This window comes from Rosa rugosa, chromosome 4 (assembly GCF_958449725.1).
Source record: "Rosa rugosa chromosome 4, drRosRugo1.1, whole genome shotgun sequence".
NCBI lineage: Eukaryota > Viridiplantae > Streptophyta > Magnoliopsida > Rosales > Rosaceae > Rosa > Rosa rugosa.
Genome location: NC_084823.1, coordinates 35308301 through 35335360, shown reverse-complemented (window position 1 = coordinate 35335360; position 27060 = coordinate 35308301). Strand labels below are relative to the sequence as shown.

The 27060-nt window shown below is 38.4% G+C and overlaps 2 protein-coding genes, 1 non-coding gene and 1 pseudogene across 8 annotated transcripts; all 4 read left to right on the top strand.

Moving 5' to 3' along the window:
* Nucleotides 1-532: 532 nt before the first annotated feature.
* On the top strand, nt 533-5462 carry LOC133707262 (F-box protein CPR1-like). Of its 2 annotated transcripts, none has more exons than XM_062132817.1 (2): nt 533-1740; nt 5348-5462. In XM_062132817.1, the coding sequence occupies exon 1, from the start codon at nt 558-560 to the stop codon at nt 1692-1694; it is 1137 nt and encodes a 378-aa protein (XP_061988801.1). In that variant the 5' UTR covers nt 533-557; the 3' UTR covers nt 1695-1740; nt 5348-5462. The 2 variants fall into 2 exon arrangements, with proteins under 2 accessions (XP_061988801.1, XP_061988802.1); XM_062132818.1 differs by having other exon boundaries at nt 5301-5414.
* A 6509-nt stretch (nt 5463-11971) lies between these two features.
* LOC133742346 (UDP-glycosyltransferase 88A1-like) lies at nt 11972-19080 on the top strand. 5 transcript variants are annotated; one of them, XR_009862521.1, is made up of 3 exons: nt 11972-12127; nt 15843-15903; nt 18642-19080. XR_009862521.1 is itself a non-coding variant. In XM_062170014.1 (2 exons), the coding sequence occupies exon 1, from the start codon at nt 16719-16721 to the stop codon at nt 18198-18200; it is 1482 nt and encodes a 493-aa protein (XP_062025998.1). In that variant the 5' UTR covers nt 16710-16718; the 3' UTR covers nt 18201-18219; nt 18642-19080. The 5 variants fall into 5 exon arrangements, 1 of the variants encoding a protein (XP_062025998.1); XR_009862522.1 differs by having other exon boundaries at nt 15843-16101; XR_009862523.1 differs by lacking the exon at nt 11972-12127 and adding an exon at nt 14847-15127.
* LOC133707608 (U6 spliceosomal RNA) lies at nt 11994-12096 on the top strand. Its single transcript, XR_009845221.1, has one exon. It is a non-coding gene; the product is annotated as a U6 spliceosomal RNA (small nuclear RNA).
* Nucleotides 19081-21122: 2042 nt separating the features above from the next.
* On the top strand, nt 21123-24584 carry LOC133744719 (anthocyanidin 5,3-O-glucosyltransferase-like; annotated as a pseudogene).
* Nucleotides 24585-27060: the final 2476 nt, after the last annotated feature.

The following is a 27060-nucleotide window of genomic DNA, read 5'->3' as shown; positions in this document are numbered from 1 at the left end:
GCTGCTTGTAGACCTGCTCTGAGTGCCATAGAATGACCAAGCCTCTTAGAAGAGTCTGGGATATTTGAACTCTGAGAGTAACACCAATCCCACCTCATCTGCTGCATCTTGGACTTTATTAAAAGGATTCATATAACTTCTTGATTAACATTCCCCTATTTATTGCTTCTTTTCGAATGATTGAACAGGTGTTGATGTTGAAAAAAAATGCCATTCATCTTGATTAATCTCCCGCCATGCTGTGAGCGCTCACATTTTAAAATTTGGGCAATTAATTTGACAATTGGAGGGAAATTTTGGGAGTTGACCAAAATACCCCGACTTGACATTAACACCGGCCTTTGGCCAACGCCTCACAAAATTGGAGAACTGAACGGCAGCACAGAACTGGAGCTACGTCTAAACCCTGCTTCCACCAGGTGACATTTCTGCTCTGTAAATCAGTTTCTTTTATGGGCATTTTGTTTTCAGAGATACCCTTGTTGATTTTTAAGTAACTTGTTGTTTATCTTTCCAAATTCTATAGGAGTTCAAAACTAGTTTTCTATTGACTGCCAATGGCGAACAACGACCTTCCTGAGGATATCATTGTGAAAATTCTGACCAGGCTGCCTGTCAAGTCTTTGGTCCGATTCCGTTGTGTTTCGAAACGGTGGCGTTCTATACTGTCCGACTCCCAGTTTGCCAAATCCCATTTTAGACTAGCCTTCGAGCAGAAAACCCTCAGTCACAGACTCCTCGTCTCCGGGTCATCTAGTCTTGAATCTTTAGATTTGGAAAAGCCATTCGGAATCGGAAACGAGTCTTCAGTCAGAGAACTGGCCTGCCCGCTCCAGCAATTTGGGGAGCGTGTCTTGCTACTGGGATCGTGCAATGGCTTGGTGTTTATAGGTCTTGAAAATTGTAGACACTTGTCTATCTGGAACCCTTTGTTAGGACTTTTACACAACTTGCCTTCCCCAGGGTTTTCGACGAAAGAGAACAGCAATGTATCTCTTTTTTATCATGGTTTTGCTTATGTTTCAGCCACTGACGACTACAAAGTTATTGTGGCAGCTGATTTTGGGGATGAAGTTGAGGTTGAGGTCGAGATCTTTTCAATGAGAGCTAATATTTGGAAAAGGATTGAAGCCTCTATCGAGTCTGTAATCCAGGGAGAGGGGGTTCTTTTAAATGAGGCACTTCATTGGCTTGATGACTTGAATGTACCAGAACCAGTTATCTTTGCACTTGATTTGGTAAAGGAGGAGTTCCGAAAAATACAGCTGCCTAATTTTATGGGAGATGGCAAGGATTTCCGCCATTTGGAGGTTGTTTATGGAGGACGCCTGTTAGTATCTCGTTATATACCGTGTGCTCGTGACACTTTTCGTTATGTCGATTTTTGGGTCATGGAAGAGTATGGTGTTTGCCAATCCTGGACTAAGCTGTTTGACTACGAGGTTTCCCACAAGCCTGGGTATTGGTCCCTCATACCAATCCTGGTTATGGAGACTATAACACTTACTGTGCAGATGACCTGCAGGGCTGACATTTTGGTCAAGCATGATCATAAAGAAGGGAAGCTCTCCTTTCACTTTCTTGATAGATATAAGTGGCACATGATTAAATATGAGGAGAGTTTACTTTGGCTCAGTGATTATTATGCAGTGGAAGAGAAGATCAAAAGACTCAAAACCGAACACAAGTCCTGACAAGCTAAAATGGAGAGGAAAGATTCTTCAATGCATACAAGTGCTGGTTTGTTACTATTCATATCGATTCTCCTCTCAGTCATTTGAAAGTTCTTTTGTTTTACTTTTTTGTTTTTTCTTGATCATCTAGTGAACTGTTATTGATTACTCAATATTCCTAAAAGATAAAACATGTTTTTGAATCAGTGCCATCTTCTTTATGACAGGATGAGTTCTTTTTTACCATTTTATTTTGCAATGTTGGCTTTACACCCTTGACATCAGATAATCAGTGTTTAAGGGATTAATTTGATGTCTTGGTTAATGTGAGGTTACTAGAGGCTAGGAGTCGGCCATTATATTGATGTATGTGTAAACTGACAACAGTATGAGTCCATTTTGATATGTTGAAATTTATTTGTTGTGTTCAGATGTAAAGACATAGTTGGTTAGAACTTAGAAGATATTAAAAGATGTGGAAATAATCAGCATAAGGATTAATTGTTGTTGTTGTTCTTAGTACATCAATGTTTGTACAATTTGAACATTCAGGGTGCTTTTGCCTTTGCTTGTGATTCTTAAGTGGTTAAATATATTGTTTGTGGTCTACTTTTTATTTTGTTGACATCTGCTTTCTTTCTTGTTTCCCAAGAGGATTAGAATATTTTAGTAAGTCATGAAACTCACATGATTAGTCACATACCAATACCAGTGGTCTTTTGTTGTGATAATCATTGTATTTGTTTCAGTTCACATGAGTGATTAACTAATCTCTATTCAGGTCTCCTAAGTTTATTTTCGATAAGCCATTTGCTTTGTTAGTTTTAGTTTGTACCGGCCATGAATTCACCTTAACTCTGAATCTTACCAAGGCCAATGAAGGGAACATAACTGAAGTGTTTGATTACGCATTTAACCAAATTGAAAGGCAATGACTTGATACAACTGATTTTCCTGTGGTAGGAATTTGTTCATAACCAATGGCTGTGTTTTATGCTTAAGCAATAGTGGTAAAAATAGATGATAAAACTGATGTCGATTATCTTATGTGAAATTGAAGACATTACTGCACTTTTGTTTGCTACTGTAGTCTCGGTTAAAATGTCTTCTGTATCATTTCACTTCAGCTGCCCATAGAACAGCAGCAATGCAAAGTCATTGTTTTCCTGGTTTGGCAGGTTACTCGAAGGGTTTCTGAAAGTTTGTTAGAATGTATGGTTGCAAGAGCAAGGATGTAGACCAGGTCAAGTGGGTGAGCCCTTGGGCATCCCAGAGGATATAGTTGCAAAACGAGCTTCTTTTTGTGATGATGAAATATTAATTTTTGGGAGGCTATGTAGTTCATCTAAATGATGATTGTTGTCTTGTTAATGATGTGTTGGACATTTTTCAGTTCTGTGACTTGGTTAATATTTATAGTTGGTTTATGAATTTTTTTTAATATTTTTATTATCCATCTTGTTTGATTGTCTTCAGTCAATTGGATGATTTAGTGGAGTACAAAGTGGGATTATTCCGTTAATTATGTGTTATTGAAACTGCAATGATATTGAAGTTAGCTTTTTAGTAACTCTATTTGCAACTTTATGGATTTTCAAATTTTTGTTGGTTTACTTCTTCTCTGGTTTTGCTCTAGTAACCTCTAGCAATATTTCTATCGTATCTGCTATATAGAAGTAGATCTGGTTGGTTCCCAAAACTTTTGTGTCCTGCTCGCACGCTTCAGAATGGTAATGTATATGGAGGTATCCTTGTTTAGGCTTTCTGAAAGTTGTATCTTAGCAATGATTGCTGTTTATGATTTCCTTTATGGTTGTTTTGTTGGGTTTAAGAAATTGATCGGGTTTCACTCATGTGATTTCTGCTTGAATGAGTTGAATGTCATACTTCTCAACTCCATCACCCTTCCATTCATATTGCTCATTTGGATTTTTAATGTAGAACTATGATAATCCCTTACCTATTGCAGCTTTGGTGTGTTTCGTATATGACCTCCGGACTACGAGAAAAGTGAATATATCCAGAAATTTGAACTAGGAATGTGATTCATTATAAGAAAATGATGAAATTTACATATCATAACTCATAACACGGTTTTCCATTAAGAGATCTGACCTAAAAACTGAAACCAATCAATGAAACGAGCTAGTGTATTCCACAGTTCCAGCAGTATAAGATGATTGCTCGGCTATTGGGGTTTGAGTTTGTTAAAAAGCAGTACTTAACTACGTATATCTTCTTTAACTGCCTTACTTCAAGCACAATTTTAATTCAAACAAGTATACTTTCAATACATCCTATAATAGGAGACAAAAACATGTAACAATTTCAGAGGTCTTTAAGATTCTCCTTGCTGCTTTCTCTTTCTGCTCTTCTTTGTTTGTTCTTCTTTCTGTGATAAATCAATGCGGTGCAATTTGATAGCTCTTTCAGATTCTCCAGCACTCCTTTGCTTTCGGTTTCTGTTCTTCTTCATCGTGAAACGACATCATTCTGGTATTTTCACTGTACCTGTTTCTGTTTTCCATTATCTGATTTCACAATCTTTTTTTTTTTTTTGGAAGAAATTTGCTGTATTTGAAAAACCCAGAGGCAACAGTCTCTAGAACCCCAGGAATCTGGAGTGGTCCTTCCAAACTATCAATTAAACCGCTTCTACATGACCCAAGAGGCCAAGAATCAGTTTCCAAATTGTAATGGTTGAATTGACTGACCTAGTTTGTTCAATATGAATCCAGAAGACCGGTTTGTGTGAGCGTTAAAGTTCACTCTTTACCACCCATTTTTGGCACTTAAACCCTTTTGTTTTCACCTCCTGAGTTTCGCTATAAAACCCACCTCAAGTTTCTTTAGTTCCTTACATTCACTCAAAGCACTCTGTTTTCATTGCTCTGTTTTCAGTACTCTGCTTTTAAGTCTTCCCTTTCCTTGTTTTACCAAAATGCCAAATTTCTGTGCATTTTCACAATGAGGAACTTGCTTGTGCTGTCTCTGGGGCTCAATCTGAGCTAATTATGAGGGAATTTTTTGATGGTGAGAAACAGGGCTTCTTCTTTGTGGAGCAGAGAGGTCTATCAATGGCTGCAGACAAGGAAGATCACGCAACCCAGGAAAGATTCTGCTTTCAGGAAAAGATTTTGGAAGTCGATGTGGAACCTCTCCGTTTAATCACTGAACGATTATTGAAGTTGATTAAATGTTACTAAATTTTTTGTCCCCCTGTTTCGAGTCATTTTATCCTCCCCTGGACATAGTGTTGTTGCATATGCCCATTTGGATTAGATCAAACTAGAAAAATGCTTTCGATCTTCATATAATACCGACTCAAATATGCTCTGTACTTTCAAGTCTATAACACTTGAGCATGAATAGAATAATAATATCCTATCTGTAGAACATGTTGTTGTACATGGTTTGTTCTTGATGTGTTCTCTTTCACAATCTTATCTCATTTCAATTTCATGAAGAATGGGCCTATCTTGTTACAATGATAGCTGTGCATTTTCATTGGGAGCTAAAAATATAGTATATCACATGTTAGCATGTTACAATAATGTTAAAGTTGCATACTACTGGAAGTAAAAGAGCAGGAAAATAAATATTCATATTTTGCTGGCTTTTTCACAGGTCTAAGATTTGCAGTCTTACACTAGTTCTTGATAATCTCTTTGCAGTCGTACCCCGTGATGACTAACTACCTCAAGTCGGGCTGGAGATGCCAAAAGCTTCACTAGAAGGCCCCGTACATCGAGTTAGTCACCTCTCCGAACAGCCCTGATGGTTTTGTCAAACACTATGGTGAATCGAATTGGTGGCATATTGGTGCATGATTTGGCTTACTACTGGCCACGATATACCCCCATTTCTTCACCTGCAGATCATGATCTGACAGTGTTTGCCATTATGTTTGAGGGACCAATTGATGCGGCTGGTGATTTTTTTTTTTAATCAAATAAAGGATTAGGCGATAATAGGTCCTTGGAAGCAGACGATGTAGGGAGCAAGTCCCACCCTCAATCCCGAAGGAGAAGGGTCTGCCACACTATGGGAACCCACCGCCCGTCCCCCTATTCTTCTTTTATAACGAGTGGCACGTAAGATTGTTGAGCAAACTCGCCTGAATAATTATGCAGAATAGTTATATATCTGCTCAGGAGTCTTGGTCTTCACAAACTTCTCTGCCATCATATTCCAGTTGCCCATGCCACACTAAGAAATGATGATCCCTTCCACGAATAACCTGAAAATTGGTTGCGTAGCCAATTAAAGACACTCATATATACCACATATACAAGTAAAGATATGCAGAATTATCACATACAAAATATGTGAAAATGCTCGCATAAATCATATGATATATGTAAAAAATTTAAGATCGACTGGCCTAAGTTCAAATCATGTCTCTTCTAATTGCAGATCCTCATATGGTACGCACAATAATTAAACTTCAAGGCAATGTTGTTGTGACAATGAATGTTTATTAGGTAAAAGAACTAATAAATATATATACCAAACTTCTTTCCATGGAATAGAATTAATCAGTTGACAAAATTGACTGCAAAAATGAAAGGAGCAATAAGTCAATAACAAGCAAAGAAGTTTTACCCTGGGTGTCTCTTTGAACGCCCCCCGACAACTCTTCCCATGTCTTCTCCATTGAGATCGGCAATGGCCGCCCACCGGTATTTCCCCTGCCATCCAATTCTATCAAGTACTAAATCTCTATGAGTGATGTTACAATACTGCTCCCCGCGATCCCATATGCGCTCGAGACCTGAGCTGTGTTTGCATTTCTGCATTTGATCGAGTTCCGATGAATAGAGCAAAAAAAATGGTAACCATGAGCAAATGCGTTTATTCAAACAAAGGATACTTAATGTAATGAAGGTTGAGTGGTATTTTTGTTTCACTAAATTCATGTGACCTTCACAGAAAATGCGTGTATCCGTTTTCAAAATAAATAGCTAGTCAACAGTGACATTGAAGCTGGTTGAACTAAGGACAAACTTTTCACTAATTTCATGCGACCTTCACAGAAAATGCGTGCATCCGTTTTAATAATAATTAGCTAGCTAATAGTGACATAGAAATTGGTTGAACTGCAGATATAGTTTTCACAATTTTCACAGGAGCGTTAGAGGAGATGCATGCTTAATTTACAAAAATTAATAGCTGATGACACTATAATTGTAACGTCCCGTATCTCAATTTACCTGTTTACTAGTCATTTGGACGGTAAACGACCTTTACGTTCACTTTTACTTTCGGTTTAGTGCTTTTAGTGGCCCTAAAAATTGACTTTTTGTTCGGGTCAAAATTTGAGAAAATGTTCTTCATGAAAGTTGTAGAGGACGTTAAACCGAGCACGTGCATATGTGGTACGTAAAAATCGGAGTTAGTATGCGAAAGTTATAAGCGAAAGATTAAAGTTACTGTTCATGATTACTGTTTATGGTAACTTTCTATAAATAGCGAGTTACTGTGGTAAGTTTCCATTTTTGGAAACCTACCCCAGCTTTTTCTCTCTCCTCTCCCCCGACTCTTTCTTCCTCTTCGGTCGGTTTCTTCTTCCTCCGAGTTCTTCTTTTTCCGGCCGACCCACGACGGAATCCGGGCACCGGCAAGCTCGCCTCCTCCTCCTTGTCACGCCTGCGGTGGTATTTTTCGGTAACTCGGCCGGAGGAGCTCGATCTGGAGCCGTGAAGTTTACTGTAGCCGATCGGAACTTTCGTCGATTTCCGGCGATTCCGGCCTTCTCCGGCCACCCAACCACCGTCGAAGGTTCGGTTTTTGACATAGATCATTTCCCCTAAGGTCTTTCATTTCAATTTGCAGTGTAGAGGTCGAATTAACAGTTTGCAATTTCTAGGGTTCTTGGAGTTTTCTGGAAATTTTTCACCGGCCGAATTGGAGCTCTTCAAGGTAAAATTGGAACTTGTTGTAGTTGAGAAAAGTGTTAGGTTTTATGAGTAGGTGTTGCGCGCTGCCAAAGTTTGGTGGCCATCGGAGCTGGTGGCGGTGGTGGCGGCGCCGCCACTGTGGGCGGCGGTAGCGGCGGCTAGGGTAGCTTTATAATTTCATTTTCTGGCTAGTTAAATTCTATAATTATCATAGAGCTTGTATGTGAAGTTTGGTGAATTTTGGAGGAGTTTGGAATTGTTTGTGATTTTCCGAAGTTCGGAAGTTTTGTGATGGAATTGTGGGAAATCCGGCCGTCGGATTTCCCTCGTTTTCATTGTGGAATATGTTAATTGAGGAATTGGTGTTGTGGGAGAGATTTGGGTTGAATTTGAGAAGTAATGGAGATAGGGATTTTCGGGTTTCGTTTAGGTTCATATTTATTTTATCGGATTGCCGTTTACGGAAATATAATTGTGTACAGGGCAATGTTGCGAGCTACGGCTAGATGAAGGAACTCGTTTGCGTGGTCGCCCATTAGTACAGTGAGTGGACTTTTGTTTTCAAATAAGTGATGCATGCATTTATTTATTAAAGTATGCTTTATTTAATTAACATATTATTTTCCGAGCATATGAATTGATTTTGGAATTTGATTTCGATTTATCTCGTGGATTTGCTTTCAATAATGATTTTCTTGAAGTAATTATGATTTATACCGGTTGTGAATTTCGGTTATTAATTTGTTATGCTCGGATTCGAATTTATAATTGATGTTGAATTTCGACGAATTATTTTTCCGAGGTGATTTCCGGAATTAATTATATTTCTATTCGTTGTTTTGAGATTTTTGGAAAGTTTTTCGAAATGGGATTTCGATGCAGATATTTCTTATTTATCTATCGACTTTCGGTTTTGGCATTGGGAATGCCTTGTTGATGATCTAATTATTTTCTTAGCGTGTGGGACACGCTGTTGATTTATACGACGTTTTACGAGAATTTCTGGGTGCGGTTGGGAATCGTACCCGCGTTTTTCTTTATTCGTGGGACATGGGGAAGCCTTATGGATTTATTGGTTTTGAATGGTTTTTACCCGCCATACCTGGGTCGTCATATTTATTGCTAGCTAGCCTATTAGTACTCCTCCCTGCTTACTATGTGTTTGTGGGTGAGTAAGAGCAGAGCATGGGATGCTCCAGAGTGTGGGACACTCCGACCCGAGCCTGGGAGGCTCCCTTCTTTCGTATGGTGAAACTTCTTCCCCATATTTTATCGTTGCTTGACTAGCGGGGCTAGTCCGATTTTCACTGTAGCCAGCGGGGCTGGTCTTATCTTTTTGAGAAACGAGATTTCGGTTTTACGATATATTTTTCGAATGTCGTGACTAGCGAGGCTAGTTGATTTATCGTTTTGGAATTCTTGGATTTAAAGCTAAATGTGTTTTTCTAATTGTTGCATGCATCGGTTTTTATTGAAATAAATGTGGGAAAGTATGAAATCCTTTTTCTTATAAATTGTTTATTTTTGTCCACTCACGCTAACGTTTTTCGTCTACTTTCCCCTGGGCCTTTCGGTTTCTAATGCCCAGTTTACAGGAGTTATTAGTTGAGGTCGGGCGTACGTGGTTCGAGGCATAGTTGACGAATAGCTTCCGCACTTCTTCGTTTGGCTCTGATATATTGTGGGTTACTATTTTGGGTAGTCCACTTTAGGGGTGACTCGACTAGTTCTCGGTAGAGTTATCTCTAAGGTGGGCCCCGCAGGGCCACCTCGGATTTCAGGGTGAAATTCGGGGCGGGTCCTGTCAATAATCTATTGGGCTAGCAACAATATTTCACAAAATTTCACACAAGCATTAGAAGAATTGATGTATAAGTCACATAAAGTTAACTCCACATTAATGTTAGAGTAACTCATTTAAGTTGAGAATTACATAGCTAGAGACATTACTAGCTAGTTGTTGAACTATAGATAAACTTCACTAAATTCAGGGAAGCGTCAAAGAAACTCATGTACATCTTATAAAAGTTAAGAGCTAGGGGACACTACATATATAGTTTGTTAAACCACAAGCAAAAATTAAATTAAATTCACATGCACGAGTGTTAGAAGACACTAATTATTAAGTTATAAAAGTTAGGATTAATACTGCTTACTACCTTGTACTTTTAGGGTTTCATCATTTAGTCCCTCAGAATCTAATTTCGTCAGAAAAATCCCTGCACTATCAATTCTCACCCAATAGGTGCACTCCATCAATACTCCGTCAAATTTAGGTGTTAGAAACTAATTCTTATGTTATAAAAGTTAGGACAAAATACTGCTTACTACCCTGTACTTTTATAGTTTCATCAATTCAGTCCCTCGGCATCTAATTTCATTAGAAAAATCCCTGCACTATCAATTCTCACCCAATAGGTCTATTCCGCTAATACTCCGTCAAATTTAGGTGTTAACTTACCCAAATATCCCCTTGCCATGTCAGCGAATTAACACCAAAATTTGACAAAGTATTGACGGAATGGACCTATTGGGTGAGAATTGAGAGTGCAAGGGCTTTTCTGATGAATTTATAAATCGAGGGACTGAAATGATGAAACCCTAAAAGTGTTAACTTACCCAAATATCTCCTTGGCACGTCAGCGAGTTAACACCAAAATTTGACGGTGTATTGATGGAATGGACCTATTGGGTGAGAATTGAGAGTGCAAGGACTTTTCTGACGAAATTAGAAATCGAGGGACTGAAATGATGAAACCCTAAATGTACACGGTAGTAAGCAGTATTTAATCCTAAAAGTTAATATTTCACGACACTATAGTTTGTTTTAATAGTATACGAACTTTAACCACGATAACGTGGTTTAGTGGCTGCATTGTGTACCCCCACGGGAACGTTCAAGAGGTGGACTCCCACGTCTTGCATTCTAAAGCTAGTCCAAGACATGATTTTCCACCAAAAACCTTAGAATATAAGCACTGTTTCTTGGCCAAAATCGCATATTCTCATTTTCTCACCAAAAATCTTTTGTAACCCTAACTCATAATTTTAAGCAATTGTATAACTGACAAAACCCAGAGATCTCAACCCAATTTTTTTACGATTTTCCAAAGTTAAAGAACTGAAAAAATCATTAAAAAAAATTGGGTGGACATTTTTGTATTCCATCACTTGAATCAGCTCCTAAAACTCATGTTTTACCAACAATGAGCTTAGGACATAAGAGAAAAATGGTGTTGACAAATTTTGACATGTTTTAACATGTCATGACATGCAACGAGTGCTATGTTAAAACCACTTTGATTCGTTCCATGTCAAAAAAATGCAACCCATTAAATGGCAACACGGGCACCACATATTTTGTCATGATTGAGTAGTAAAAGTTCTTATAGAATACATGTCTAAACAAATTTTATTCATTCAACTGTTCTAAATTTAGACTGCAAATAAAAAATATAAATGCATACTATGACTTTGAAGTTGCACATTATAAGCAACTTTGATTTCATTTACAATACACAAATGTATAATTGACCACGGAGATGTCAATTCAAGTCACTCTAATATCAGGCCAAAGAAGAAATAAATAACTAGAAATAGAGCTACACTAATATACTTTGCCTATTTGTTTAACCAAATTCTCTATTACAGAAGCTATCGAAGTATATGTTACACAGTTTGTTGCATATCCCACCATATGAATAACCTTCACGCACTTAAGACTTTTCGCTGGTACTGGAAATTGAGTTCGTAGTCATGCTTCAAGGTTGCCAAGGTGTTTCTGCGAAGGACATGAAGTAAATCAGAGCCACGAACAAATTTCTGATCACATGTTTTATCCCTAATAAGCCTAAAGTGTTTACCTCCAAATAAGGATTGTAGACGTTGAAGATCATCTGCTGAGCAGACATCTATCAAAGCATATACTCCAGGTCTTAGAGCTTCATCTATTTCCCTATAGTCAATATAGATAGCATGAAGGTCGTTATGAATATTACACTCTCAAGATTGTCCACTGGAAAAGGCACTTTGGAGATTGCAAGAGGTGCATTTGCTTGTGCTTATTTCATTATTTGTCGTGAATCTACGAGAATTGAATATAAGAGGATAATGAAGAAGAAGGCAAGTTAAGAATGTAGGATCGACATCACATTTCTCCTTTTTCTTCTTAACCAAATACCAACTTAATTTGGATTCTATTAATTCAAAACATGTATAATCAATTCATCTGTTGCTAGTTTTCATGTATAAGCAGCCAAAGTTTGTTAGTTTTCTCACTTTTACTCGCATAGAGATGCACTTGAGACAGGACACGTGAGGCACGTGCGCTTTTAAAGTGCATCTGTGTGATAAGAGTCCCACATCGAGAAACAGTGGTAACCTAACGCTCTTAATATACGAATGCTTAGCAATAGAGTTCGTCCCTTCGGGGACATCCGATAAAATTGGAACGATACAGAGAAGATTAGCATGGCCCCTGCGCAAGGATGACACGCATAAATCGAGAAATGGTCCAAATTTTTTTGGGAATTTTTTGCATGTTTTTGATTCCAGGTAGCCTACCTTTGCTTTCTGGGTCTTTGTTTTTCTTCGTTTCTGTTTGCTGTTTATGACTTTGAACTATCAGTGACTCGGTCCTTGGCCATATATGAATGCACATGAAAAATTGAGATGTTGCCCACCACCTGTTTGATGAAATGCGTCTGAAAACCTCTTCTCTTTCTGATGCTTACTTGAACTCAATATTCCTTATTCTTGGGTTTGATGCATAAACTTTTTTTTTGTTTTAATGCATTTGACTGAGCTAGTTGAACAACATCACTATTTGTTCTTCATACATGCCCATATATTCCTGGGTTTAAAAGGTTAGCTCAACTTGTTGCATTCATACTCTTCCTATTCATATTGTAAAACCTGCAAGTAGTCCTCTTTTTTTGGTTATGAATATCAGAAACACACCAGTTCGGTCTTGGATGTTGCATAGGCAATCAGGCTAAAATATTAAATCCCTTTCTGCACATGTATGTTAATGAGGAAGTATTTCCCATTGTTGATTTTGGATGATTTGGATGTCAAAATTTACTGTAGGCTGCAAGAGGCTATAAGCCATTAGACATTATTTGTTGTGAAAGTCTGCTGCAAGTTACTAACTAATGGTAATGGTGTCGCAAAAATAAGACTAGTTGATGAGAATTGGACTACATTATTTGTTCCCAGAGTGTTATCCTGGAAGAGCTAAGTTTACATGGGTTGCATACAGAATTTCACTTTCTTTCAGTTCAATATTGGAACCGAGATTTTTGCAGAAATTGTTGTACAAGATTCATACAATACCGCCATTTGTCTGCTTCATTACTTTTCTATCTTTCAGTTCAGCTCCTTTGCCGCTTCAATGCCACAGAAGCTTCCTCTCAGCAGAAGAGGTGAGTTGATTCAGTTGATGACAATCATGGCCATGTCTCTTCTTCATCATGCATGACTCAGCAGCATGTCCAAAATTCGGATTCTTTTTGAATATGAAGTTGGATCCCATTTTCATTTCATCGTTCAGTCACACACTTAAGCTGGAAGTGAGATCAAGGAAAGTGTCCTCACTGCAAGGGATTGTGATACCGCCCATGGGATGATCGTATCCAAATTCTTCTTCAGCTTGACTCAGCAAATCCATGAATGAAGGTTGGTTCAAGTATGATATTGGAATCACAAATCGCTTCTTCTGGCTCTCTCCAACATAGACCGCAAAGTAGCCTTTTGGGATATCTAAGATCTTTGATGCTGTCTTGTTCGCATTCGATGAAGATCGGGTAAGACTTCTCTTGGGGCTAACAATTCCAGGCAGCCGGAAACCCATGGCTTCTATATTCCCGAGTGGATAAACAATAAAAAGACTTGAAAGGATCTGGGAAAGAGAGAAAGCTTTGATGTTTACTGAATGAGAGGAGTTGAGTTACTGATCATGAATTCATATGTGTATATATAGATGAAGAAAGGGTGTGTGGAAGATCATTTGCTACATGAAATGAGTGGTTAACATTGGCACCAATGAGGGACACTAGCTTGTTTCAAATCAAGAAATCACATGGGTTTGCCTTGCCATTTACTTAACTCATACCCCAGCAGATGCATATGCTGCTGTCTTTTTTTTTCAAACATCTTTCCCTACTTCCTTGTGAAGACGCACAAGATTGACAAGAAGGGTCACAGGGACCAGAAGTGAGGTATCTGTCTAATAAAACCTATTAGATAAGGACTCATAATAGCCATGATACAGACCTGCACTGGACCACTGGTGAATAATGTTTCTTTACAGACAAGAATTGGTGGATGATCAAGCCAACCTAGCATGTGGTTTTGCTGCGTCATGTATGATATTTCTGATCTCCACTTCCAACAATGTGAGAAATTATTCCATTTTGTCTAGTCAAACAAAAAAAAGTCAGTTGATGGTCAACCATGATGAGAAAACATCCCTAGTATTGATTTAAAAATGAGTTTCAAGCTATTTACTTGACTCTTTTTACCCTGCCATTAAATTTTTTTGACCATTACAGGTACATATCCACACACACACACACACATTTTTACTGTTTCCTTGTTTGAACTGGAAATTCTTTAATCTTTTGATTACTTGGGTTTCAAGAGTGGTATTCAGATAATCCTTTTTCTACTCCTATTTGAACTGATATTTAGTTTATAATGGTTTATATCTTCCCTTATTTATAGATGTGTTGCTGCACTTTTTATTCATTTTGTTACCAACCAACTTCATAACCAACTTTCCCTTATTTTATATCTGAGCTGCTTGTATCCTTTACATAGAATTCATCTATGTAAACCGAGCCTAGTCATATGTGTGTTTCTTTGGGAGAACGTGAAGTCCTTTTATGTGACCAAACACTTACTAGTATAGGGTTTCGTAAACTCAAAGATGTTGATAATCTCATCAAAAAGGAAAGATTGGTCTTCCCAGCCATGTATTCAACTCCAAAATTCCAGAACAGACTTCAAATTAGTCGTCTATTTAATACTGAACCCTCTAGATATGTATCCAAATTTCCCAGCCATGTATCATACCACCCGTTGGATGATGGTATCCAAATTCTTCTTCAGCTTGACTCAGCAAATCCTGAAACAAAGGTTGGTTCAAATATGATATTGGAACCACAAATCGTTTCTTCTGGCTCTCTCCAACATAGACTGCAAAGTAGCTTTTTGGGATATCTGATGTCTTTGAGCTAGCAATTCGAGGCAATCGAAAACCCATGGTTTATGTATATTGAAGTGATCAAAGAAGGAAGAAAAGAATTCAAAGGACTTGAGAAACAGAGAAATCTTAATTTGATGTTTGCAAGGAGAGGAGTTGTTGAGTTTGCTCATAAACCTGATTATGTGTGTATATATAGAGAAATGGTATGCGGAAAATCATCTGCTACATGAAATTAGTGGTGAAGAGAAACTGGCATGGGTTCCAGTAGGGTTACATTTTCTAATGATCACACAGTTGCCTCAATCGATTCAAAAATGAAAAATCTATACTCCTGGAACTCCTATTAGGTGAGTGATTACGGTCGCATCAATGTGATCTAGTATTATTTAATCTTCAGAGTGAAACTTACTTCCGATACTGTCATACATGATGTTTTATTTTAATCTTATTAAAAAGATCATCCCATTCGGTCAGTCAAGGAAGGAAATTAACCAGATGGTCAATAAAATGTATTGCTACATGTTGGGTGCATTATAAGTTTATAACAGGACTGATTTTTTGAACAATTTCTTGTTCTGCGTTGATATTTGCATATGCTAGCTCATCTGATACTTCTCCTTCTTCATAACCTGTTTATATATCTTCTATGCCTAAGGGATAAGGGGATCATGCAGACATGCTATAATAAATTGGCTGTTGAGCAAATTTGAACCCTAACTCCAACTGAGATATGTCTTTTTGAAAGTTTATAGTGTAATCATAGTAGTTGCATGAGGGTGATGAGGCTGACTGAAGTAGCCCAATTCGTAGTCTTAGGTTAATCATTTTAATGTTTAGGGGAAAGCAACTATACAAGTCTATTTATGTAATTAACTGGTGGCTTAAGGCACCTCAATTCAATATATGATATAAATTGAACACACTTTTCTTTCTTCAGAAACCGTGAAGACTTCTGCCATTGTTTTTTTTTTCTCTTTTTTTTCTTCTGCTTGGTTTATGAAATCTCAATAATTTTATGGTCAAGTGAAAATCTTTAAAATTCAAGTGATTTTTTTTTTGCAGGTGTGAGCTATTTAATACAACTCTTGACCAATGTGTAAGGAGCATTTCCTAGAAGCTCAAGGTAACATTTGATCACCAGTGTTGCAGTATCTAGTTGCTTGTACTTTTGTGAGAGTTTCTCTCTCTCTCTCTCTTGTTTTTTTTTTTTTTTTCTTGTGTGTGTCTCTAAAGAGGAGGGGAAAGAGCATGTCAAAGTATAACCTGTATGTAACTGCTTCATTTTGGCAACATCAGCCTTTTCCCGGCCTGAAGCAGATAGGTACTTTCCATAAACTGGATCTAGAACAAAATGTCCATGTTATGTAGTGGAGTTTGCTTGCATTTATTTTTCGAATTTCACAATGATAAATGCTCTAAACTTGTCGCCTTAGGTGTTCTATGGCATCATGTAATATCATATTTGTTTATGATAAATTTATTTATCTCGTTTCTTGTTTTATCGTTATTTGCTATTTCATCATTTTCTTAAGTATAGTTATGTTTACTGCTCTTTGTACAACGACACCAACAATGTACTGAATGTAGTATCTCTTTACAGTAGTTTATCTGAGGAATCTTCTGGTAAATTTGTCGTCATGTAAACCCATTATTACTCTTTGTTGATTCCCATTGTTTGCTGTTTTAATATATTATAGCCACCATACTTGACCAAATATATATATATATCATAGCCACCATAGATCTTGTTTTTTTTCTGTTACCTTTAAGTGGTAGACTATTAGTTTAACCTATTAATCTGTTTTAACCAACATCTCTCACCCTTGTTTTATGGCCTAGAGTAAAAAATCCGTGGACCCACAGCTTAATCTTTGATTGAGATAAGTTCCATCAAAGTGAAAAGTGAAAAGCAAAAGCAGAACGAGACTGTGTATTTATATGGAAAATAAGAAACGTATTTTCCATCACCACCAGCAAAGACAGAGCAGAGTCATGGAGGCGATTGTTTTATACCCATCACCACCTATTGGCCACTTGGTTTCCATGGTAGAGTTGGGCAAATTCATACTTACTTGCCATCCTTCATGTAGTATCCACATACTTATCACCACCCCACCTTACAGAGCCGATGACACCGCCCCATATATTGCCTCTGTCTCTGCCACTACTCCCTCCATCATCTTCCACCATCTACCAACTATCTCTCTCCCTCCCTCCTCCACTTCCTCTCCCAACCATGAAACCCTAACCTTTGAGGTCCTTCGGCTCAACAACCCCAACGTCCACAAAGCCCTCCTTTCCATCTCCAACAACTTTACTGTTCAAGCTTTTATCATGGACTTCTTCTGTGGTCTTGGGCTTTCTGTTGCTATTGATCTGAATATCCCAGGATATTTTTTCTTCACGTCTGGTGCAGGATGCCTGGCTTCCTTTCTTACACTCCCTGCTATTCACAAAAACACTGACAAGAGCCTCAAAGACCTTAACACCCTTCTCGCTATTCCAGGAGTACCACCAATACCTTCCTCTGATATGCCAAAACCAGTTTTGGTACGTAATGACAAGGCCTATGAGTGCTTCCTAGAAAGCTCAACACAATTACCCAAATCAGCCGGGATTATCGTGAACACGTTTGAATCACTCGAATCTAGGGCCATCAGAGCAATATCAGATGGACTATGCTTGCCTGAAGATGTTCCCACACCACCCATCTTTTGCATAGGTCCGTTAATCTTTGCTCACAATCAAAGAGGTGGTGGTAATGATGATGTGCCTGAGTGTTTGACATGGCTGGACTCACAGCCAAGTGGCAGTGTGGTCTTCCTCTGTTTTGGAAGCTTAGGATTGTTTACAAAGGAGCAGTTGCGGGAAATAGCTGCGGGATTAGAGAGGAGTGGCCAAAGGTTCTTGTGGGTTGTCCGTAATCCACCTTCTCATAATCAAAGCGTTGCTATTGCAGGCCAAGTGGATCCGGATTTGGATTATTTGCTTCCAGATGGTTTTTTGGATAGAACTAAGGATAGGGGTCTTGTAGTGAAGTCATGGGCACCACAAGTGGCAGTGCTGAATCATGATTCTGTAGGTGGGTTTGTGAGTCACTGTGGGTGGAACTCGGTGTTGGAGGCAGTGTGTGCTGGGGTGCCAATTGTGTCTTGGCCACTCTATGCAGAGCAGAGATTTAATAGGGTTATTTTGGTGGAGGAAATAAAGATTGCTTTGCCAATGAACGAGTCACTAGACGGTTTTGTAAATGCAACAGAGGTGGAGAAGCGAGTTAGAGAGTTGATGGACTCGGAGGAAGGAGAGTCAATCAGGAAGAGGACCAAGGCCTTGAAGAGTGAAGCAAATGCTGCTCTGAGTGAAGCCGGGACATCTCGGATTGCATTCACTAAACTTGTCGAATCATGGAATCAAGGCTGAGTCGAGTATATCCGACCAGGTCTTCGAGGTTAAACTGTAATTGACATGAGTGATAAATAAAATTTATGAAAACTGGGATGGTGTTTTTTTGGAAATCTACTGCTTAATGAAACTTTAGAAGTTTGAGGCGACCATAGTGTTTCAATGTCTAGAGGACTGCAAGTCTATTTTTGTGTGGGTCTCCTTAATCAGTTTTTAGGCACCTCAATACTTGGTGAATGCCCAACTCTGATTTCATATTACCAGAAGTCCAGAACAAACTATTTGCTCTGCAACACTAACCAAACCATTAGGACATTTTCTGCCTTCTTGTTTTCTTTCATTTTGTCTCTATTGTTTTCAAGTAATTTCAGTACAGGATTTAACTTTATCTCTGTCTGTTATATCCTTCATAAGGTTTCACATAAATAAGAACTTTTTAAATCCTAATATTGTTTGCAGGTGTGAGCTATTTAATACAACTCTTGAGTCTTGACCAGTATGTAAGAGGAGCATTCCCTAGTAGCTCGAGCTATGTGTACTACTGCTTCATGCATGTTGGCCATGGACCTGAACTGTACGGCCTCTTTTTGCATCATTCACCTTACCCTGGCCTGTAGCAGATGGTCATTTTGGTTGAGATGCAGGTTACTGAAATTACTTATGGAGTCTGCAACTTCATTTTAAATATTCTACAGATAGGAATGCTACTATTTTCACCCATGTGGACTTGGGTGATTAGTGTGATCATGTGATTCTCTATTTGTTTACGATAAATGGTTTTGGTATAATCTAGAAACATGATCGTTTGTTTATATCATTGGAATTGACAATAAGTACTTTATGTATGAAACTAATTTGGCGGGGTTTCATAGAACAAAAGCTGCAATTTTTTCTTGTATTTTCCCCCATATTTTCCTGCTACGCTTGACCTGTTTTTTACTGCTTTTATGAAACGACACCAGATATAACAAGCTGGGAAGTTATTACTTTGTAGCTTGGCCAAAAGCAAACCAGATGAATGTCGATAGCTAGCTTTAACTCATTTGCTTGGATTTTCTTATGACGAGTTGGTGTTATTGTTACAGCACTGCTTCAATTAGCCTGCCCGAGACTCTGACAATTTCTCGATCAATTTTACTAGATGTTATGTTTGTTGTACCGCTGTTGTCTTATCTTTGTAGAAGCTGCGGAATTGCAATGATAGATACTGTGTATGTGAGTAATCTTTGGACAAATTTACTTTCATTTATACCCCATTATTTCTTGGTCCTGCTACTGCAGTCCCATCGCAATAGTGCCCTTGGTCAACATGAATGAATGGTGGTTACCCCCCCTTCCCGGCGAGTAGATAGGTATCCATCACCCATCAAAGGCCGACATGTCGTGCAAGGCCCTCCTAGCTATATAACCGGTCTATTTAGTCTGGTCGTGTTCATTACCTTGATGGAGATAGATTCCATCAAATAAATGAAAAGGAATGCCAAATGACTATAAAACCCTCCTAAGCTTTCAATATGTATTTTCCATCACAATCAGCAGTTCATGACTTGTCCAAACTCATTGAGTTGTGAAGTCGAGACTGAGTTGATTCCAAAGTTTTGAGTTGTATTAAGTAATGAAGTAAATATTTAGAAAACTATGGATGAAAATGTAAAAAGAAAAATTGTTTGTAGCATGTCTCATCAAATAAGCTAGTCTAATGACTCAGTTCAATACTCCAGAATACTATAGATAACTCTAAAATTTTGAATGTTGGATGTTTGAATTTGTATAAGACGTATACTTTCAAAGTTTTATTTTTTTGGGTCTGAACCTTACCAACCTTGGCTCAACTCCCATCTTCATTTTCCACTCGAGGGAAGTGCTTGATTGATGATGGAAGTGCTTCATTTTCCTTTTTACATTTATTGCCCAAATTACTATCAACTTCATAAGTTGAACGGAATGCGGATGGAACTTTAGTTGGCATTCAAGAATGTTGCGGAAAAATGTTTTTATCGAGCTCGTAAGTTGAATGGAATGTGAATGAAAATTTGGTTGGTATTGAACGGTGAGCTACAAGGATAGCATGTCTTTAATGCGCTATTTCTTTGAGCATGCAGCACTGTAGTTCCTATATATTTCAATGATGTACAAGAAAATCCATCATAGATCCAGTTTTACAGCAATTGATTGGTCTAAAAATGGGTGGTGATGCTATAGTTTTGTATCCATATCCAGGACTAGGCCACCTTGTTGGCGTGAGTCATGTCATGTAATTAGGACTGTGAATATTGTGTATTATTAAGATTATTCTGTTATAATTAGTTTTCTAATAGGAGTTGATGTATCTTGTATATATACTCCGTTCTTGGAGAAGGTAAATAACATATAACAAAATCCCAAGTCTCTTGTTCCTTTGTTCTTCTTGACTTGGTATCAGAGCTGAGATCCATTCGGACTCGGTGGTACTATTTGGTTTCCGCTGCGAAGAAAAACAACCCTAGAATTAATCTTGTTCCCTTGTCCTTTTGTTTGAACACAATTAATCTTTTGTTTCTCTGGTCCCTTTGTTTCTCGGTGGTCCATCCAGTTTGTTATTGGTCCTTTGTCCTTTTGCATCAAACTGTTATTGGTCCTTTGCCCTTTGCATCAAACTATAATTAACCTTGGTTTCCCTTGGAGGCGTCCTGCATCAACGAAACAAGTCTGCACCCTTGGATACGTGTTTTTTGGAAAAACGTTGCTGGTCTTCTTTGGTTTGTGGTTTGTTAATTCGGGTATTTGAAGGAAAAAAAAAAGATGGTGGATTTGACTATTACCGATGGGAATAATGGAGGATCTTAGAGTGGAGGGGCTAACTCTGTGGCCCGTGAGGTTGTGATTGTTCAGAATGTGACAGATAATTCAAGTTTTGGTGTAAAGCTCGACGACACCAATTATCAGTTATGACAGAGGCTTATGAAGATCCATATTCAGGGAATTGGAAAGTGGAGTTATGTTACCGGTAGTGCAGTAAGACCTGCTGCAGGACCAAAAGCCGATGAATGGGATACGACAAATACTAATGTGATGGGAATTCTTCTCAAAGCTATGACTCCGGAGGTAATGAGATTATTTGCTAACTATGATTCTCCCAAAGCAATTTGGGATTCTGTTGCTGCTACATATTATGATGGGAGTGACTTTGCTCGTGTTCATGAATTGAATGTCAAAGCTTTCAAAATAACTTAGAGTGGACAGCCTGTTGCAACCTTTTATGCGAATTTGAAGACAATTTGGCAGGAGCTTGATCAGCGAAATCCTAATCCTATGACTTGTGAAGCTGATATTAATTCCTATCGGACTGAACAGGACAAAATGTGTGTCCATATTTTTCTTGCTGGCCTGGATCCTCATTTTGAAAGGGCAAAGAATGAGTTATTGCGTCTTGCAACTCCACCTACATTGGAATAAACTTTTGCCTATATCCGAAGAGATGAAGGTAATAAGGCTGCCGCTCAGAACTTTCATACTGAAATTTCTGGTTTAGCAATCCATGCTACACCTCGACCTCAACCTCAGATTGGGAATTCTACCCTAGTTCCATCTCAGAGTCAGTATCAACCACGGAATCAGGGATATCAACAGAATTCGAATTATAACCAAATGACTTGCAACTATTGCAAGGAAGTTGGCCATTTCAAGAATCAATGTCCTAAGCTGCGAAGGTTTAATTACAACAACTCTGGTTGGAGAGGAGGCAATAATACTGGAGGACGTGGTGGTGGTCAAAGAGGCAAAGCAGCAGTCCAATTGGTGCCAGAACCTGACTTCTACGGCATTGCAGGGCAAGATCCCTCAAAGGGTAATATTTCCTTAACTCGAGGTAAAATTGGTGTTGCTTTACATGTTTCTGACTTTACTGGTAGTGACACATGGATAATTGATTCTGGTGCGTCTGACCATATGACCTATGATAAGTCCTTCTTTATGTTTATGTCATCTCCTTTTATATCCCATGTCTCTAATGCGAATGGTGCGTCTTTTCCTGTCTTAGGTATTGGGTCTGTTCAGGTTACACCATCCATTGTATTGCATGATGTGCTTTATGTACCTTCATTGTCTCATCATCTTTTGTCTGTATCCCAGTTGGGGTCACAAAATAAGTGCTCTGATCAAAGTGAAACAGTCTCCCCCTCAGGTCTCCCTTGCCCATGATCACCCTGGTGCACAGATTCTGAAAAATAACATACATTGAATAAAAGGTTACAAGGTTAGTTATCTTCTAAATTTGAAATGAAAGATTTGGGTAATTTGAAATATTTCTTGGGAATTGAAGTTGCTCGTGGGAAGGATTGTATTGTGTTGAGTCAAAGGAAGTATGTTCTCAATTTGCTGGCAGAAACATGTATGCTTGACTGTCAACCTGTTGATACTCCTATTGAGCAGAACCATAGGTTAGCAGAGTCTTTGGATCAAGTGCCTACGAATAAAGCAAGATACCAGAGGTTAGTTGGCCGGTGGATTTATTTATCCCACACTAGACCAGATCTAGCCTATGTAGTTACTGTGGTGAGTCAATTTATGCATAATCCCAGTAAGACTCATATGGATGCTGTATTTCATATTTTGCGGTATTTAAAGTCTTCTCCAGGGAAGGGATTACTCTTTTCAAAATACAGTCACTTGGATGTTTTTGGGTACACAGACATGGACTGGGCAGGTAATATTACAGACTGCAGGCCTACTTCGGGCTACTTCACGTTTGTGGGTGGTAATTTGGTTACTTGGAAGAGCAAGAAACAGAATGTGGTGGCTCGTTCTAGTGCAGAAGCGGAGTATAGAGGAATGGCCCGAGGACTGTGTGAGATGTTGATGTTGAGAAATTTGTTAAGGGATTTGGGGTTCAGACAGAAAAAGGCTATGCCGCTTTATTGTGATAATAAGGCTGTAATTGAAATTGCTCACAATCCTGTTTAGCATGATTGCACGAAGCATGTGGAGGTAGATCGACACTTCATTAAAGAGAAGCTGCATGGACAGGTCATTATGTTTCCCTTCGTTCATACTGAAGAACAGTTGGCGGATATTCTTACAAAGGCTCTCTCGAGTAAAGCCTTCTGTGACTCACTTGACAAGTTGGGCATCCGTGATCTGTATGCACCAACTTGAGGGGGAGTGTTGGCGTGAGTCATGCCATGTAATTAGGATTGTGAATATTGTGTATTATTAAGATTATTTTGTTGTAATTAGTTTCCTAATAGGAGTTGATGTATCTTGTATACATACTCCGTTCTTGGAGAAGGTAAATAACATATAACAAAATCCCAAGTCTCTTGTTCCTTTGTTCTTCTTGACTCCACCTAATTTCCATGGTAGAGCTTGGCAAGCTCTTAGTCACTCACCACCCTTCTTTCTCCATCACAATCCTCGCCTCAACCGCGCCAACCACCATTGCAGTCACCGCCAAACTGGTCGCCAGCTCCAATGATCAGTTGACAAACTACATCAAAGCCGTCTCTGCTGACAACCCTGCCATCAACTTCCACCATCTCCCAACCATTTCTTCTCTTCCAGAACACATCGAGAAGCCCAACCTCCCTTTCGAATATGCACATCTCTAAATCCCCAACATCCTCCAAGTCCTCCAAACCCTTAAGTTAAGCCTCAAAGCCCTTATCCTCGACATGTTTTGCGACGCATTGTTCGACGTCGCGAAAGACCTCAACATCCCTACATTCTACTTCTACACCTCCGCAGGAAGGAGTCTTGCTGTCTTACTCAACATCCCCACCTTCCATCGCACAACCAACAATCTGTCTGATTTTAGCGATGTCCTGATTTCCATTTCGGGCATGCCGCCGATTCCTGTTTCGGCAATGCCCAAGCTGTTGTTTGACCGCTCTACTAATTTCTACAAGAGCTTCCTGTTGACTTCAACTCACATGGCAAAGTCAAATGGAATCATTCTCAACACGTTTGATCTGCTGGAAAAGAGGGCCCTCAAAGCATTGAGGGCTGGACTGTGCTTGCCTAACCAACCCACACCTCCGATCTTCACTGTCGGACCGTTGATCTCAGGGAAGAGTGGAGATAATGATGAGCATGAGAGCTTGAAGTGGCTAAACAACCAGCCCAAAGACAGCGTTGTGTTTCTATGTTTCGGAAGCATGGGAGTGTTTTCTATCAAACAGTTGGAGGCCATGGCTTTAGGTTTAGAGAAAAGTGGCCAGAGGTTTTTGTGGGTGGTATGTAATCCACCTATAGAAGAGTTACCGGTAGAGGAGCCAAGTTTGGAGGAAATATTGCCAAAGGGTTTTGTGGAAAGAACAAAGGATAGGGGGCTGGTGGTGAGGAAGTGGGCGCCTCAGGTGGAGGTACTGAGTCATGCATGACTCGGTAGGCGGGTTCGTGACTCACTGTGGGTGGAACTCGGTTTAGGGCTAGTTTGGGATTGCTGTGACTTTTAAAAAAAACTGCTGCTGCTGTGTTGTGAGAATAATTAGCTGTGAATTAAAACAGTTTTGTGTTTGGTAAATAATATTTTTTAAAGTGCTGTCAGTACATAAAATAACTGCAGAGTGTGTTTTGATCCACAACAGCTTCTAAAAGCAACCTCTAGGCTGCTTCTAAAATCTGCTGCCAGTGACCTATAACTTTCAATTAAAGCTGCTTTTTATTTATTTACCAAACACAATAAAATCTAAAATTTTGAACAAAAGCTGATTTTTTTAAAAGCGAAGCAATCCCAAACGGGGCCTTATTGGCACTGGTAATAATTTGACTGCTTTGGGCAGTTTGGTTAGGAGATTGGCCGGCTGTTTTGCGCAGTCTGTATTGTGCTTGTACTTGTACTATGAGTGGTTTCTTGAAACCCTCTAGCTTGACGTCGTAATATATTGGAACTTGATTCAATTTCCCTCAAAAAATAAAATAAAAAAAATAGTGACATTGAAATTGGTTGAACTACATATATAGTTTTCACAATTTTCACAGGAGTGTTAGGGGATACGCATGCTTAATTTACAAAAATTAATAGCTAATGACACTATAGTCTATTGGGCTAGCAACAATATTTCAACAAAATTTCACACAAACGTTAGAAGAATTGATATATAAGTCACAAAAGTTAACTCCACATTAGTGTTAGAGGAACTCATTTAAGTTGAGAATTACATAGCTAGAGACATTAGTATTTGTTGAACTATAGATAAGCTTCACTAAATTCAGGGAAGTGTCAAAGAAACTCATGTCAATCTTATAAAAGTTAAGAGCTAGGGGACACTACATATATAGTTTGTTAAACCACTAGCAAAAATTAAATTAAATTCACACGAGTGTTAGAAGAAACTAACTCTTAAGTTATAAAAATTAATATGTCACGACACTATAGTTTATTTTAATAGTATACGAACTTTAACCATGATAACATGGTTTACTGGCTGCATTGGGTACCCCCACGGGAACGTTTAAGAGGTGGACCCCCTACGTCTTGCATTCTAAAGCTTGACCATGATTTTCCACCAAAAACCTTGGAATATAAGCACTGTTTCTTGGCCAAAATCGCATATTCTCATTTTCTCACCAAAATATTTTGTAATCCTAACTCATGATTTTAAACAATTGTATAACTGATAAAATCTAGAGATCTCAACCCTTTTTTTTTTTTTTTTTTTTTTTTTCGATTTTCCAATGTTGGAGAACAAAGAAAAATCATTAAAAAAAAAAATTAGGTCGACACTTTTGCGTTCCATCACTTAAATCAGCTCCTAAAACTCATTTTTTTTTACCAACAATGAGGTTAGGACATAAGAGAAAAATGGTGTTCACGAGTTTTGACATGCAACAAGTGCTATGTCAAAACCACTTTGATTCGTTCCATGTGAAAAAAATGCAACCATTAAATGGCAACATGGGCACCACATATTTTGTCATGAACTCATGATTGAGTAGTAAAAGTTCTAATAGAATACATGTCTAACCAAATTTTATTCATTCAACTGTTCTAAATTTAAACTGCAAATGAAAAATATAAATGCATACTATGACTTTGAAGTTGCACATTGTAAGCAACTTTGATTTCACTTACAGTACACAAATGTATAATCGACCGTGGAGATGTCAATTCAAGTCACTCTAATATCAGACCAATGAAGAAATAAATAACTAGAAATAGAGCTACACTAATATACTTTGCCTATTTGTTTAACCAAATTCCCTATTACAGAAGCTATCGAAGATTCGAAGTATATGTTACACAGTTTGTTGCATATCCCACCATATGAATAATAAAGCTTCACTTAGACTTTTCGCTGGTACTCGAAATTGAGTTCGTAGTCATGCTTCAAAGTTGCCAAGGTGTTTCTGTTAACGAAGGACATCACATATTTTATCGCTAATAAGCCTAGAGTGTTTACCTCCAAATAAGGATTGCAGACGTTGAAGATCATCTGCTGAGCAGACATCTATCAAAGCATATACTCCAGGTCTTAGAGCTTCATCTATTTCCCTATAAATTCAATCAAACTATAGTTCATATAGATAGCATGAAGGTCGTTATGAATAAGGTACTTTGAAGATTGCAAGAGGTGCATTTGCTTGTGCTTATTTCATTTGTCGTGAATCTACGAGAATTAAATATAAGAGGATAATGAAGAAGAAAGCAAGTTACGAATGTAGGATCGACATCACCTTTCTCCTTTTTCTTCTTAACCAAATAGGCAAATACCAACTTAATTTTGATTCTATTAATTCAAAACATGTATAATCAATTCATCTGTTCTACTTTTCATGTATAAGTAGTCAAAGTTTGTTGGTTTTTTTTTTTTTTTTTTGAGAAGAAAAGTTTGTTGGTTTTAAACCTTACTCGCATAGAATTGCACTTGAGAGAGAACACGTGAGGCACGCGTGCTTTTGA

Bases quoted from the DNA above. Each gene is read 5' to 3' on its own strand.
- LOC133707262 (XM_062132817.1), top strand. From the start codon at position 558: ATGGCGAACAACGACCTTCCTGAGGATATCATTGTGAAAATTCTGACC.
- LOC133742346 (XM_062170014.1), top strand. From the start codon at position 16,719: ATGGAAAATAAGAAACGTATTTTCCATCACCACCAGCAAAGACAGAGC.